At 38.8% G+C, this 16,141-nt stretch overlaps 3 protein-coding genes across 3 annotated transcripts; 1 reads left to right on the top strand and 2 right to left on the bottom strand.

The window, feature by feature from the left end:
• The first annotated feature begins 4,252 nt into the window (after positions 1-4,252).
• arl14 (ADP-ribosylation factor-like 14) lies at positions 4,253-5,025 on the top strand. Its single transcript, XM_034138161.1, has one exon. The coding sequence runs from the start codon at positions 4,289-4,291 to the stop codon at positions 4,817-4,819; it is 531 nt and encodes a 176-aa protein (XP_033994052.1). The 5' UTR covers positions 4,253-4,288; the 3' UTR covers positions 4,820-5,025.
• Positions 5,026-7,500: 2,475 nt separating this feature from the next.
• Positions 7,501-10,599, bottom strand: LOC117488962 (zona pellucida sperm-binding protein 3-like). Its single transcript, XM_034138158.1, has 8 exons — positions 10,115-10,599; positions 9,539-9,654; positions 9,355-9,458; positions 9,019-9,196; positions 8,795-8,912; positions 8,552-8,637; positions 8,111-8,370; positions 7,501-7,795 (listed from the first exon to the last, which is right to left on the bottom strand). Exons 1-8 carry the CDS (start codon positions 10,517-10,519, stop codon positions 7,689-7,691), a joined length of 1,374 nt encoding a protein of 457 aa, XP_033994049.1. The 5' UTR covers positions 10,520-10,599; the 3' UTR covers positions 7,501-7,688.
• Positions 10,600-13,904: 3,305 nt separating this feature from the next.
• On the bottom strand, positions 13,905-15,725 carry LOC117488965 (interleukin-12 subunit alpha-like). Its single transcript, XM_034138162.1, has 7 exons — positions 15,707-15,725; positions 15,462-15,607; positions 15,296-15,382; positions 15,167-15,208; positions 14,507-14,626; positions 14,230-14,274; positions 13,905-14,036 (listed from the first exon to the last, which is right to left on the bottom strand). The coding sequence occupies exons 1-7, from the start codon at positions 15,723-15,725 to the stop codon at positions 13,905-13,907; spliced, it is 591 nt and encodes a 196-aa protein (XP_033994053.1).
• Between the last annotated feature and the right edge of the window lie 416 nt (positions 15,726-16,141).

The following is a 16,141-nucleotide window of genomic DNA, read 5'->3' as shown; positions in this document are numbered from 1 at the left end:
ACAACTAATTCTTGGTCCCAAAGCCGCGGTGACACCGGGGGACTGGTGTACGTGATGGACAATCCAACTGGGGGCGTGTGGGTGAAGCCGGGAGAGAAATGGACCAGAACCTGATACACAAATGAAACATCCATTTGAAATGCACACAATTTATTCGATGGAATAAAGTGAAGCACCCCTTGCTTGGATGCACTGCCTCAAGCTCCTTCGTCTTCGGGCCAGGATGCATCTGATTTTGGCTCCTGTGCTGAGGGGCAGTGTGTGGAGTGACGGTGGATTTAAATCGTCTTAAGTGGGCTGGACTGATCACTGTCATTTATTGATTTAGTCTATAAGAGACATTCGTGTATTCAGTGTCAGACTGCTGGAGATTATGATGAAAGGAGGCGAAGAGTGCCATGCGCACTGAGATAACGTCTTTTCTTTTGAAACACAGAGTCATTGTTTTGTTTCCAACATTACTTTGAGCTGTTTTAGTTAGTAAGAATGGATGCATTGTGCAATACGTACAATGAGAAAAGGGTTTTTTGGTTGTGTCTGTACTTAGAGTTGGCTTCTTTGGTTAACACATTGATGGCAGCTCACATCATCCCCTATTTTAATGACCTACATGGGTTGTAAACACAGTGCACTTTTGCCAACTGTGCCGAGGTGAAAAGTTCATCCTGCTGATGGCCAACCTTTATTTATTTGTTCGTCCTTTTTGTTTGGTTGTGCCCTCCGTTTGGAATGTAAAATATATATTGAAATGGGCTTATACCAAGCAAATATCTTTATTAATATGCTGTATTATTTATGTTTTATATTGACAGTTTTATATTGATGTTGGTTTGAAAGTCATGGAATGGAGGTTGCTGACCCAACTTTAAAATGTAGTGGAAGTTTGCCCAATATGTCCCCTATAAACTGAAAGGTGTGACAGCACAAAGTTCAAGGGAGTTTTATAAATGTCTGGCAACTTTGAGGTTTGGGGAAATTGGTGTGAGGGATACATCATGCACTTGACATTTAACCCTCCTGTTATATTCGTTTTTTGTAACAGCAATAATATTCGTGGGTCAATTTGACCCAGTGCACGTTTAATTATCCAAAAATGGTCAGAAGCCCCAGAATCCAGATTTTCTTTTGTACATAGTTTGTACCTTTTATTACTATCAATGAAATTGTGTTATTCACCTCTCACAGATCATGGTTCCATTAGAATAAGTCACTCGTTTTTCACAAAACATATACATTCAAACACATTTTTCTATTTTCTTTTTTACATTGGAAAAACCTTGATATAAAATACATTAGTTTTGCATAACATAACATTTTTTTAATTACTTTTAAAATGTTCCAACTTTTTTTTCCAATTGGTTGATGTTGATAAATAGAGACGAGACACCTCTTCTGTTCAGGGTCAAATTGACCCGTTCACTTAGAATCAAGCCAAATGAGTCATAAGGATTTGTATTGAAAGTATTTTATTGTAACAGCAATTAAGAACGTGTGTGTATGTGTGTGTGTATGTATGTGTGTATGTGTGTGTGTGTGTGTGTGTGTGTGTGTGTGCATTTCTGACCCCTTTTAGCCTCCACTTTCACTGCCGGGTCAGATTGACCCGAATACCATCTCTGTGATATAGACATGTAGGGGTGGGGGGGTTCCAAATGCATGACATGAACCATTTTCATTTTACTTGTTTATTGCACTAATCAAGTGTCATACAAAAAAAATACTTGAATGTATTTTTCGTAGATTTTCAAACGGGTCAATTTTACCCTGAATGTAACAGGAGGGTTGTTAAGTCAGGAGGATGCCATTAAACTGTGTGGATGTTTGAAATGTATATGAAGGATGTAATGAATTAAACTTCCATATTATTTAAGAGAAGACTGTTTCCAGTTCAGTGAGGAACTGCATTTATTTATTTGCCAGGTGAAGTGTAGACATTGTGCCTTATGTTTACGCATTGTTTGTTAGTAACCCTAAAGCAACTGTTATGTTAATTATTGAACTGTGTCAGAATGTAATATTAGGCAAAGTATTCATGTGTGTGCAATGATATCCAAAGCGCTGTACACCATGGTCCTATAAAAACAAAACAAATGACTTATTTGACCTTTACCTGAACGTGCCTTATAAATCATTAACAGTAAGGTACTTTCTTTCAGAACAAGCTCTAACAATAAAACACTTTGAAACAAGAATATATCTGATCATCATTTCAATGTGCTTTTGGACTGTGTAAACTCAAGTAGCAGAATTTGTGCAGTAAACATTTGTTGTGTTTAAATAAAAGGTTGTATGATGATAAGATTAGCACTTCTACATTGCATACTGATACAAAAAGAATGCAGATCTCTTATACAGCGTATATAAACAAGGGATAGGCCCAGTGGCGGCCGGTCCATAGGGGCGCTAGGGGCGCCGCCCCACCTCTTCCCATATTGATAAAAATAAATAATAATTCAAATTAAAATAAAAAAAAAAAAATATGTTTAAAAAAATATATATGTTTTTATTTTTATTTTTAATGAACAAGGTAAATATTATATAATTGGTATCAGTAAAATGTATAATCTACAATAAAATCTCGTTTAAAATTGTGTTACGATGTCTAAAGTTACTGATAAGTCACATGTTTCCTGCCTGGCCTTGCCCATGCACCTTCTCTCGTCTGGGCGCTAAGAGAGGAGCCTTCAACCAGTGCAGCAGCAGCCACCAGCAGCTGACTGTTGCTATCTGTAACGTGTAAACTATGCCGCGAAAATATAATTTCAGCCAATTAGCGTCGTCAAAGATGACGGTCACCGGGCGCCAATGTCAGCGCCCAGTGCACTGCAGTCTGTGAGTAGTTTGGACAGTGACTCGTATCCGGTTGACGCAGTAGTTGATGAGGATGGCTTCGTGTGCAGGTGGAGTCTCCGGACCTCGGTCCGCGCCTAATTCTGTTCAAGAGCTAATCTCCAATCCTTTCGAAAGGAGAAGTTTGGCAGATAAATTGTTGCTTAAAGACCTTGCACCGGACCAACCCGATTTGAATATATCGCAGCAATCTCGTGAAAAAGACAACATTTATACACGAGGCTTCACAAGTAGCTGGTACACAAGAAAGGCTTGGCTAGCTGGATGCAAACAGGTAAATGCTGTCTTTTGTTTCCCATGCTTGGATATCACTTTATATGTAGAGAGGAGGTTTCCCATGGTTGTTAGAAGTTTATTAATAAGTGGGCATTTATCACAGAAGTGATTGTTCTGTCTCCACGTTTGTTGCATTGTCTGTGATGTATTTTCCAACGGTTATAGCTCCTGTTCTGTCCCAGCAACACTACACGGTTTGCAGCTCCACCACATTTTTGGTTTATCTTCGGTGTCGCTTAAAATCTGCTTCCCATCGGACTAAAACCTCCACGTAATCTGAAGACAGATACTTGAAGTTATTTAAACCTTTTGCAAACTTTATGTTCTTTCTTGCTCTAGCCTTGCCAGATACATTGTACATAACACATATATTATCATTATGCTAACTGGTTGTTCGTGTTAGACGATGTAGCTTTTTCATTTCTGAGTTATTGATATATGTAAATAAGCCTGTTTGTAAATAATCCTCAGAGAAACAAAGAAAAAACACAATTTATGACATTTTGTGCTGTGGTTATTTTTTTTAAATTGCATTTATTCACAGTTCAGTTTGAAATGCTGTAGTGACTTGTATTGAACCACTTAAATATTTATAATTAATGCTACTGAAAAGATGCTATTAATTTTATATCTCACATGCAGTTCACTGTAAAGCTACTTGGTGAAGGTGTTGGTTCATAAAACATGAACAGTTTTAAGAAAGAAAAAAACAGACCAGTTCTGAGAACACAAATTCCTGGTAAAGTAGTAGATGTTCAGGTTGATAAATAATATTTTCCACACTGAAGATTATGGAGGTATTGATCAGTCTTCTCATATTTTTAAGCCTCGATTTCTCCTTCCCCCCCCCTCTAACATCACCAGAAGTCATCATTTAAGGGGTCATTTCTCGAAAAAAAAATTCGGGGGGAAACCCCCCGGGTAGGTCACTTGCGGTACGTCAAGAGCCCCACCAAAAAAAAAGACCACCGGCCGCCACTGGATAGGCCTATCTTCTGGTTGGTACAAACTTTGCACCCTGTGGAACCTTATGGGTGAGTTATTGTCAGCATGGAGCTAATGGCTTATCTATAAAACTCTGGGCAACGCACTAAGCTAACATTACGTCAAAAGAGAACTGTAAGTGCCCACTTGAGTTGACTTGCTTTATATTTACACCGCCATGGGACTGAGAGGATCGAAACAACCGGAAGCCCAAGTCCTCCTCCTGGGCCTGGACAATGCTGGGAAATCGACTCTCCTTTACAAACTGAAACACAACACGTGCGTCACAACAGTTCCCACCATCGGCTTCAACGTGGAAATGCTCGAGGCGAGAAAGAACAGGAAAAACCTCTCACTAACCGTGTGGGATGTCGGTGGGCAGCGACAGATGCGCGAGCACTGGACCAAATTCCACCAGGACGCATCAGCCGTCGTGTTTGTTGTGGACAGCTCGTGCGGGGAGCGCATGGAGGAGGCGCGGAAAGAGCTGGAGAAAACTCTGGGGAGCGAGCAGCTGCGGGGCCGTCCACTGGTCCTACTGGCCAACAAACAGGACGTGAATGGCGCTCTGACTGTCACTGAAATCAAGGACACGTTTAACCTGAGGAAGATTTGCTCTGGTCGGGATTGGTTCGTTCAGCCTTGTTCCGCGTCCACTGGATTTGGGGTTGAAGAGGCCTTTAGGAGAGTGGTCCAAATGGTCAAATAAAACATGTATTTATATGAAATGTGTTTTTTTCAATGCATTGACAATATGATTAATTATTTTTTTGTACTGCATCCTTGTTGGAAAAACATAATCTCGCTAATAGCATTAGAGCTAGTGAACCCATTAGGCTAGGCTACTTCATAGGACACTATAATGGATACCACATGAAACACGAGATACCTTATGGTCTATTACTGTGCATTAGAGCCACACACACACACACACTTACCAGTGCAGCAGATCTTATGTCAATTATGAAACGGAATTATGTCATACAGCCATGTCATTTTGATATAGTACTGGGTTCATAAAGGCATCTGACTGACGCAGCATTCACATCAGCATGATAAGCAACAGACAAGTGCACATAGGCTAATGTTTGGGATAGACGCCTTCAGAAAAATGAATACTTCATGTGCAATAATGCAGTTTTCACAATAATCTAGTCTGTTGTGCTAAATGAGTTGTTTATATATTTGTATGAATTAAAGATAATTATAGAAGAGTTAAAGAGGCAAGAAGACAAAGTGTCAAATGTTATTTTTTACGACATAACACGAAAGTTCTTAATGATTTAAAGCAGCTGATTTAAAAAGCATTACCATAGCAGTTTAATTTATATAAGCAAAGTCATTGATAAATTGTGCAAAAGAATAAATACAGAACGTAGGCACTTGTCTGATACATTCCTCGGAACAAAGATAAATGACTGATACAATCCTTGGCGAGTATAGGTCATGTAGGCTACGCTCAGACGCACACAGTAGAGGCAGATAACTTCCAGGGCGGCTTGTGTTTGTGTTTCTGAAACGTCCATAATAACCAAATAAACCGCAATCTGAAATGTAAAATATAAAGTGCCATTTATTGAAGACTTAAGTTATGGAACTGACGTCCTTGTCATAACTTGTTCCATGTTGAACTCCGACTGTCCTGTGTTCCCTTCCCGCACCGTCTCCTCATATGTTGGCAGACGTTTGCATTGTTCGTATGAAGGCAGCTGCACATCAGGGGCTGGATCCCTCAGGCTGTCCGGGGTGCTGCTCTCCATTAGCGGCTCTTGCGATGTGGTAGCAGCAGGGAGTCCGGGGAGGGGTGGCGGGGTGAGCTGCCTGGATCTGGAACACAACATCCGCTGGACAAAGTATCCCACAGCGAAGAGAAGCAGCATAATGAGCACACCGGAAAGTTTCCGGGTGACCATGGCGATGTTGTAGTAAGTGTTGTCCACGAACTGCTTGCAACAGGTGACGGCAGTGGTGTCGTTTCCCTGTGCGCAGCAAACCTGGTCATCTCGACAAATGTATGGTCCACATTTTCGGATGGAATAAACAACTGTGCGAACAAAAAAGCAAAAGGTGAACAACACCAGAGCTTGGCAATTGTAGAAAAACGTCATTGCTGAGTTGAAAGGGAGAGATGATCCAGTAATGCTCGGTGGAAACGCTCGGGAAACAGGGCGCAGGCAAGAAGATTCACTCAATATTCTGAAAGATGGGTTGGCTGAAACGTTGACGCGGAGCCATCACCAACAAACTGCGAGCCCACGAGACATAGAAAAATACCGGAAAATGGAGAAAAATAACGAACAAAAAAAAATGCTCACAAATTGAACTGTCAGCAGTCAGCTATCACTATAAAGTACAAGTGGGGCTACGCAGACAGCTGAATCCCTCTCTGTAGCATATGAATATGTCAACAAGCGTGACATGAACTCTTAAGTGTACTTCAATCTGCTCTTGATTTATTATGCACTTAACGGTTATGTTGATGCCGTCCAGCCAACGTAAACACCGATGGCTTGTTCATTGGATATGAAAGTAAACAGGCGCCCAGGACATCGACCAGTCGTGTCTGCAGCACTGAGAAATGAGCCTTTGATTAATTGTGAAGGTGGGAGGGGACATTAAACCAGCAGACTGCAGAAGAGACTGTTGATGATTCAGCACCAGGGACAACACTTAACACGCCCACTGAGGGAAACAATGGGTGGGCGCTGTCCGAGGTGCTGACACAACCAAACCCAAAACTACTAAGTGTTCCAGAAAGCAGGAGCCCGACACATTTCCATTTGCAATATTTATACATTAATGGGAAGGCTGCGATGGTTTGGTTGGCTTTCAAAGTGGTTCACACAATGGCCACTAATAAGCACTCTTTCTCCAGGAAACTATTCTAATACAGGTCTCTAAAGTGACCAATAATCACACAATTGACTAATTATTTTACTGGAAGAAGTAAGCAAAGACAACATTCTATATTTCTGCATATACCCTCACAATGATTAATCAATAATGGGAGGACATGATGGGTAGGCTGCGGTAATAATGGCAGGAAGTGCTCCTAAAAGGGTGTCTGCTTTTTTTCTCAGATCAAAATAGCGGGATGTGAAATGCATTTTTACAGTGGATGACAGAAGGATGCACATAGTGTGAATTTGTGTCAACTACACAAACACACAACGCAACCTTTTGACATCCATTTGTGCCGTTTTGGCCCAATGACTTGAGTGCTTCAAACCCAATGCTAATTGAATTGTTTGCTAAAAGGCATATCAAGTTCTTGGCAAAGAACTACAGGATGCAGGATGCATGTTGGAAAAAAAAGAAAAATCAGATAAAGTAATTGAGATCATTATAATGCTCATGTGTTTTGTAATAAGCAGGTTAAAAAAAGCCAAGTTAAAGTAAAATGTTTATTCGGAAATGTTTTTATTTTTACAGAAAATATATGAACTATAACAGTAATTGGAAATGTGAAAAGTACTCAAATAACCTTATTCCAGGTGAGATGGTATTAAGAATGATACCCCTGTATTCACAGGAGTTGTGTTCTGTCCAAAATGTTTTAATCCTGTACAAGTCAGCGTTCAGGAGGTCCGGCTCTTTGGTGAAAGTACTGTTTTGGAGTCTGATGGCTTTTTGTCAAATGTGTTTGATGGGAAGACAGTAATGGGTCCCAACTGGATAGTTCGCTCTATAAAACAAAATTACAAAAATGTGAATAGGTCTCTTTCGGCTGCACAAAAAACAACATTAATAATAAAAATGATAACACATAATTAAAAACGGGTATAAATTGAATCTCTTATTTATAGTTATACATTACCATTGTAAAACAACATATTTAGTATGCATTAATGTTTTTGGTTTGTTCGGAATGTTTCGGTTTTCCAAATTGCTCAAATGGTTTATGTGTCAATGAGGTTAGTGAAATTGCACTGCACATAGATTGATTTTAAATAAAAAAGGTAAATAAAAGTAAGAAGTCATCACCATTTGTTGTACTCACCTGCTTTGTACTCTGCTCCTCTTTTCATCACTCTAGCAGAGGATTGCTGTTTGTTGTGTTGACTTCCTGGACGAACACGGAAAAAATGTGCTTCGGGTTCCTCTGGTTTGTTCTGGACTAAACGCCTCTGCCTAGTCTCGGTGGGCCATGCTTTGGTGCTGACGATAGTCTTAGGGGGTTCTGTTGCCAGAGGCTCCTCCACCCCATGGGTGACATCACAGCTTTTACACACCTGGTCGTTCCCATCAACTGACCTCCATCTGGATAAGGAGGCAATTTTTGAAATTAGGAGGACTCAATTCTGTGAAATTAGATCGCCAAGTTTGATACAGGGGAGACAAATCAGATGATTGGAATTGAAATGCTACAACTAATTTCCTTTTTTCTGATATTACAAGGATACTGCACAGGAAAACTGAACATGCATAATTAGTATAATACCTGTTCTCAATTACAGAGCAGGCCCTGTTTTGAGAGTTGACGGCTAGCACAGCTGGAACAGCCTTCACGTAGCAGGTTATATAGACCTATGGGAGAGAGAGAGAAGTTCAGTGAAATATGTTTAAGCTCCTCTTTAGGGTTTATGTGTATTGAACAAAAATAGCAAACTTATCAAGTCTTACAGTTTTCTCGTTAAAGGTTTGGTGTTCAAAGTGCATGCCACAGACAGAAAAAATAACCAACCTGATTGCTGGGTGCCTGGTAGAAGCTGAAGGCCTCAACCTGAAACCTAAGCTGATTCTCTTCAACTCTTGGTAGGAAGAGTGACTTTGATTTAGTCAGGTAAGCATCAGTTAGACATCTGTTAGAGCAGGAAAAGAAGAAAGTGGTTGGGAAAGCAGATACCTTAAATTTCAACAATAAAAAAATAGAACAATTATCTTACTATAACAATCTTTGGCATTTACCCATAATGCTCAATAAAGTCATATCTTAATGTATCCTCTGCATCGGGAGTTGCTGTGGCAACACAATGGTCCACATAGACACGCAGGGGCATGTGGTTACCCATGAAGGCAGAAACGTGAAAATTAATGGTGTCACCCAAGAAGTACGAATAAGATCCCCTCTCAAACTGCCAATCACCTGCAAGGATGAAAAAGAGAAATCCAAACAAGTCATTTTGAAATGTGGTTGTACAACAGGCATATTCAAAGAGAAGTATTAATCAAGAAAACTGTAGCATACGACTAAGATGCACAAGAATAATAAAAGACGCAAGATCACTGTTATGCCATTAGTACCAGTCATCAGTAGAAGATTGAAGTCTATCTGATCTTCTGCTGAGATCGTGGAGACAGAAGGAACCCAGGTCGGATGCAGGGAGATGGCATCCAGAGAATACCTCCTGAAAATATACGGAGTGTTCGAGAAATATTTCAAATAGTAGTAATAAGCATGTACTGTGTCACAATATACAGGACTTACTTTTCATAATGACATTCAACTGGAATAGTTGCTCCATCCAGTCTAAGCAAACCATCAGGGGAAGGTTCAGGAGAGTAGACCAGAACATTAGAATAGATAATCTTCTCTTTTGACGACTGAAAGGAACAATGATAGTCTTTCAGAACGAATAAACAACACGTCAATAGTATAACCACATGGATGGATTAGTAAACAGGCCTACTGGGCCTCCATTGTGAAAATGTCAATCAAAGAGGCACTTACATTACTAACGAGGGTGAGGCTCAAACTGATTGCAGAGACACATAAGACATGAAGTAACTACAAGGAATTGATGCCAAAGATACGCAGAACAACTACAAAATGGTGCAAAACCACCACTACAACAAGAAAAACTCTACAAAAGGGACAAGAAACAACTACAAAAAGACAGTCTGAGACACACACAGACAAAATAACAAACAAAACTACGACAAAGACACAAGAAGCCACATGTCAAAAAGCGTTTCGAACCTAAACCAGTAATAAAAACGTCTTTAAGCAAGTTCACTTGAGCTTACATGATACAATACAATATGTAATGTACCTAATGCTTACCGAGAGTTTAGTTCCACAATCCCCGAGGGAGGCCTGGATGGTGTATTCCGCCTCTCCTGATGGGACTGCTCCACATGCACTCCCTTCACTCACTGAACCCGGTCCCAGGCGCAGATGTCTGTGGTCCACCTGCAGGCCCTTCTCAAACATGTCGGCCTGCACCACAACCCGCATCGAGTCCGGGTGGCAGTGGACCAAGACGGGTCGAGGCTGCACGCTGAGCCCGGCGCTTTGCTGCCGCTGGCCCGCAGCCAACTGAGGCTGGATGTTTCCATGAGTGCTGCTAGGGAAGTTTGGGTTTGCTCTGTCGCTGGAGCCTCCGTTCTGCAATAACTGGCTCTCTATGAGTGCGGAAAGCGAGATAAGGACGATAATCCACCAAGAAGAGCTTCTGTGAACGTCCATTCTTGTCCTCTGACAGGTTTGGAAAGAGCGGCGCTTATCACAGCTGTAAGTAATCAAACTCAAACACACCTGTGAGCGGGCTGTGACTTAGTGATGTGTCGGTCGCGAACGAGCCGGCTCAAAGAGCCGGCTCTTTTAAGTGAACGACGGGAGCCGGCTCGCGCCCGCGAACGAGCCGTTTTTTTTTGTTATTTTGTTGTTGTTAAGTAATACAAGACAGAATGATATGATGATCTCCGCGCTACAGCTGCTCCGTGCATGCATGCAGTGACATGTAATATCCAAGGATTAGAGACTGTTGGATGCTGCTGTTTTGAGCATTGCAATACATTTATTTTTATTATGTTTTTTTATGATTAGAGACGGTTGGATGCTGCTGTACTGAGCATTGCAATATATTTATTTTCACTATGTTATTTATTTATGATTATCCTTGGGCTCGGCAAAGATTTGATGTCAGCTGTTGCTGTCTTTTTTTCTATAGTTAATACTGAAATAGAGCCCTGCTGTTTAGTCAGGGCCTTTTCTTTAAATATAATTTTAAAATGTCGATAGAGTAGCCCATTTTTTAAAATGTCTATGCTTAAGTTTTTATCTCAATCTCAATCTTTATTTATTTATATAGCACATTTAAAACAACCTTCAGTTGACCAAAGTGCTGTACAGGCAATACATATTAAATAACACAATGGGAGTACAATAATAAAACAATAATTAAAAACATGATAAAAAGCACAATAACTAGAAAAATATTTTTAAAAAAACACATACAAATGTAAAAATGTAATGTTCAACTAGTATTAAAAGCCAGTGCAAAGAGGTGAGTTTTTAGCTGAGATTTAAAAAGTTCAATAGACTCAGCAGTCCGGATATGTACTGGGAGGCTGTTCCACAGTCTAGGAGCTGCAACACTGAAAGCCCTGTCACCTCGGGTTTTGTTATAGGTGTTGCTATCTGCTTTGTGTAGCGTGGTTCGACAAGCAAGTCTGTGCATTCATTGGGTGGTATCAGAGAGATACAAGGGTCTGTAAATGCAATGAAAACAATTGGCCACAGCAAATAATTGATATTAAACATGTCATTTTTACTTTTGAATACTTCAGTACAAAGGATGTATTGAATAATTTAAGTGATATGTGTACACATATAAATCATTAGTCAAAACAAGGCTACATTTGATTGAATTATAAAAGGTATAATATGTGGTAAACTGAAGAGCCGTTTGGGAGCCGAAAGAGCCGGCTCTTCTTGGTGAGCCGAGCCAAATGATCCGGCTCACCAAGAAGAGCCGGAATTCCCATCACTACTGTGACTGATTAAACCCAGCTGCACTGCGCATGTCTGCTGGACATTACTTGGAACGTGTCGACATCAAAGTGTTTATCATTTTGAGTCTTTGTAATGAATTAAAAACATAGATAAAAACTTCACATAAAGGCTACACGTTTTGTTAGCATGGTCATTTGGCTAAGCTATTTATGCTATAAACTAATTTGACCACTAGGTGTCACTACAGCTGCATTTATAACCTATTGTATCTCCATTGACACCGTTTAAATTAAGATAATAATATCAGCTGCTCAAACGTTTTCTTAGTTTAAGAGTGTAAAAAATTAAAGTAAATAAGGACAATGATATTCATACATTTGTTATTCCACAGTCGAAAATATATATAAAGAAGAAGATTCTTTGCCTTTAATGCTACATAAAGGCTACCCTTCTTTAAATGTTTTGATATACCTACATGTTTACATTTTATAAATGCAGGAAATTGTTGTTTTCATGTTTTAACACATGTTTCCGCTTTAGTGGTAGGATTTTTGGAATCAAAGTAGCAGTATGATGAATGTTTTTGCCCAGAGAAATCTTTTAAAAGTGTTTATTTTTAAAAGAGTATTTAAAGGTCCCCTATTATACTGTTTTTCATCAATATATAATAGGTCTCAGATATATACAACACATGTCTCTGAAGAGTTTGTCTCGAAATACCCAACAGATCACGAATTGTAGCATCCCATAAACCCCTCTGTTTCAGCCCTGTTTCAAAAGTGCTAATTCTGTCTTTTACTTTAGATGAAAATAAAAGACAGAGAGGTTAATAAAACACCTCTGAGAGATGTTTGGCTAAAAAGAACACTATGGTGCTCTAGGAGGAGATTCAGGTGATAAGGTGTGGGGAGTGCATTTTGTAATGCACTCATGTGTCACAAACGTCATAGGTCTCTTTCAACCCCAGAAGCCACAAGTCTCAGTGCCAATTTCTTTAGACAATCAAAGGATTCCAATAAAAAACAAAAGCCTTATTTCCCTTTCAGTGAGGTTTTAATGAATAACCAACCTGCAGCTCTTTCAAAACTTCACATCGGAAAACAAAGCGGCCAACAGCGCCCACTGAAAGTGAGCATGAAGCAGCTCACTAAGTGGAGTCTTTTAAGACAATCACCATTCATTTTGAGTTATTTGTGATTTCGACTATATTTCAAACATCAACTGACAATGCTTTCCGTAGACTTCACTAGTCTTGACCTGATAGTTAAGCCCAAATCCTAACTCTGCCTTAATTCAAGTATCAGTTTTTTTAGTGTTTATAAATAAACCTTAAGTCAGACACTTAACACGTTTTGACTGACTTTCACATCCTTCTGAATTACAAAAGGCGTTTTACTGACAGTTAATAGTAAGTTGATTATTAACACTGGACTTTACAAACCAAGTGTAAACAAACACAAACTTGCAGTCTCATACAACTCATCCGTAGGGGCTGAAGTGGTTACAGGAAAATACAGTCAGGCGGTTTTCATAGCCCAATAGTAAAATAAAATCACATGTTAGGATTTGAGGACCATCTTAAATGATGAATATTGTAAGTTGAAGAAAATTCTAAATTTCCTATAAAACATTGAATGAAATAGAATAACCAACAAGAAGAAAAAGTCCAATAATTGACCCAAATCATTGGCGATAAAATGTCAATGTATAGAATATTACCTATATGATCTAACAGTAATACATTTTCTGAAATATCATTTAAAATAAATGAGAGTATAATCAGCAGGATTTATGCAGGAAAAGTTTTTATTTGGTGATTCTTGGAACCAAGTGAATGACAGGACAATACATAGTGGAAAATAAATAGTCTAATATCATTAATAAATAAATAAATAAATAAATAGTAAAAATTCTTTAAATACACACCATAATGATGTAAATAAATTACATTACTTCATAATAATAATAATAATAATAATAATAATATATATGTACTGTAAACAGTCATAAAGTAGACTGAAGTGTTTTCTAGATTATTTGAATCATTGGACTGTGACTGTAGTTTGTGTTTTGTTTAGCTTTTTTGAAACTCCTGAGCTTTTAGAGCTCATTTTTCTCATTTAGTCTGTTCACCAGAGTTCATGTAAGAAAGGACTCTGTTGATTGTGATGCTGCGGAGCTGGAAGCCCTTCAGCACTTTGCAGAGGTTCAGCTTTTTATCGAAGCTGCTTGAATTATCTGAGGCATCCTTAAAGAGACACAGAAGAATTAGGAAATAATTAATAACAATTAGACAATGACAATTCTTCCAACAATGTTTAGAGTTGGAGTGTTCAATCTCTGATTTCTTGACAATTAGAAACATATAAATAAGCACACTTTTCTTGAGCTGTGCAAAGATACCTTGACCAATTAAATCATGGTATCAAGAGATCTCTTACCTCCTCTGAGACCAGGTCTGATGGCAGATGCTTTGGGAAGAAGTTCTGTAGAGAGCAAATGATTCATATGTATCAATGTTATTTTAACAACCGTTCAATTCATGTGGCTTTTGATCTAAACTTCAGCGTATGAATTCAACTAAACAATCATGCGTAACCAGAAAATGTCCTATTCACAGTTCATACATTTTTTTTATACTACCATTTCTAATTGTGATTGGGCCTAACAGACAAGAATACAGTGTTTTTATGGAGAGAGTAGTGGCAAATGATTTACCTGCATGAGCTCTCTCAGACCAGACAGAGTTGGGTCGATAAATTTGCCAGGGTCCGACTGAGCAGCTAGAAATGTGAAGTAGTGATGCAGATCCTTCCCTATGTTTTCCAGACATAAGTCCTGGATGGAGAAACAGTTCATTATATCACATTCTGTACACACACTTATTGTTCCCTTGTACAATTTAATGCGGTCCATTGGAACAGCCCTGTTTTAAAATCTATCTTTACAAAGCTCACAATTTTCAGAAAGCTTCAAAGCTTTCAGTTAAATGTAGTTTATAATGTAATCATTGTTTTGAATGTGTTTTCTTATTATTTTTTTCGGTTTAAATACAGATGACTAGAAACACCTCTCAATATATATTATAGACATGATACAAATAGACTAAATGGCAGAACAATTGTATCAAATCTCATTAGATTGGACAGCTGTTACTCATAAAGTGAAGTGAATAAAATAACTCAGCAATGTGTTAAAGGATGTTTCTTCTTGCTTTGGTTGTTAAATTATACATTTGTAAATCAGATGAAATGATAATAGGCTAATTAATAGGCTCTTTCAAAATATTATGTTGTTTTGTCTTCTAAGTTAAAAAATTAAACAGTTAATAAATAGGTGTTCTTATTATATTTGTCACAAAGACAGAGCAAAACCCACCTGATCAAATTCCGTCTTATTGATTCCTGAGCATTTTGATCCCTGCAGGAGAAACACAGTTCAGTTTGAAGTAAAACAGAGGCACAACAGAACTCCCAACAGTTACATTTAAACATACTAATAATTTACCTTTGGTGCGCATACTGATGGCGTGTCTGTCTCGTTGTTCAGCTTCACCATCTCCTGACTGCAGTTGATTCCACTAAACGGCTCAGCCTAGCAAACAGACATATCATGTTTAAATGCAAGACACTTTAAAGATCACAGTGTATTTTAGTTAGTGTTTTAAACATACCTTTGAGAGTACACCAGTGATGCTCTGTAGAAGAATCTGAGCGGAGAAAACCAAGGAGTCTGTCACCGTTCCTTTAACCATCAGAGGCACAGACTGGCTGACCTGAGGACAGGTGAGCACGAGCAGCAGCAGTGCAGGAGTGAAGTCTGACAAAAAAAGGACAGAATATATAGTTCCTTTGTCAAGCACGAGTTAAACAACTTGCAAAAAGAAAATGCTGTTCAGTCAGGTTACATTATACTCACAGAGCTGGAAGAGAGGCATCTTGGATATGATTCAGATTATGTGCTGTAACTGACTGAACTCAGATATCCTTAAGTGTTTTATACCCACTGATGCAGGGATTTCCCTCAACATCTATATGCAATTTACACCTAGCTGTAAATTGAAAGTGTAAAGTTAAGGTTATGTAATTTTCCCCTACATTACCAAATGGCTTTGTGAAACTGGAATTAACAGACACACACTCTGATGAGTAATCGAGGTTCACACGCTGTTCATTTGTTGACATTTCAGTTCAGACTCAGGACTGAACACATTATGTCATATGTTATTATAATCTCTAATCCTGCACATTCATCCAATGTCCAGTGTATCAATAATGCCAAACAATCACAATTAATTGTAATGGTAGATGGATAAAAAAATACTTGACATAAACTACTAGTTCAATCTGATAT

Source organism: Trematomus bernacchii, unplaced genomic scaffold (assembly GCF_902827165.1).
Source record: "Trematomus bernacchii unplaced genomic scaffold, fTreBer1.1, whole genome shotgun sequence".
NCBI lineage: Eukaryota > Metazoa > Chordata > Actinopteri > Perciformes > Nototheniidae > Trematomus > Trematomus bernacchii.
This window is presented reverse-complemented; position numbering and strand designations above follow the sequence as displayed.

Excerpts from the sequence above, each read along its gene's own strand:
- arl14 (XM_034138161.1), top strand. The coding sequence starts at position 4,289 with ATGGGACTGAGAGGATCGAAACAACCGGAAGCCCAAGTCCTCCTCCTG.
- LOC117488962 (XM_034138158.1), bottom strand. The coding sequence starts at position 10,519 with ATGGACGTTCACAGAAGCTCTTCTTGGTGGATTATCGTCCTTATCTCG. Across the intron at positions 9,197-9,354 it reads CAATCTTCTACTGATGACTG|GTGATTGGCAGTTTGAGAGG; the intron begins GTACTAATGGCA and ends TCATCCTTGCAG. Across the intron at positions 8,913-9,018 it reads GACTTTATTGAGCATTATGG|ATGTCTAACTGATGCTTACC; the intron begins GTAAATGCCAAA and ends CTGCTCTAACAG.
- LOC117488965 (XM_034138162.1), bottom strand. Across the intron at positions 15,209-15,295 it reads CATCAGTATGCGCACCAAAG|GGATCAAAATGCTCAGGAAT; the intron begins GTAAATTATTAG and ends TTTCTCCTGCAG. Across the intron at positions 14,037-14,229 it reads CAGACCTGGTCTCAGAGGAG|GATGCCTCAGATAATTCAAG; the intron begins GTAAGAGATCTC and ends TGTCTCTTTAAG.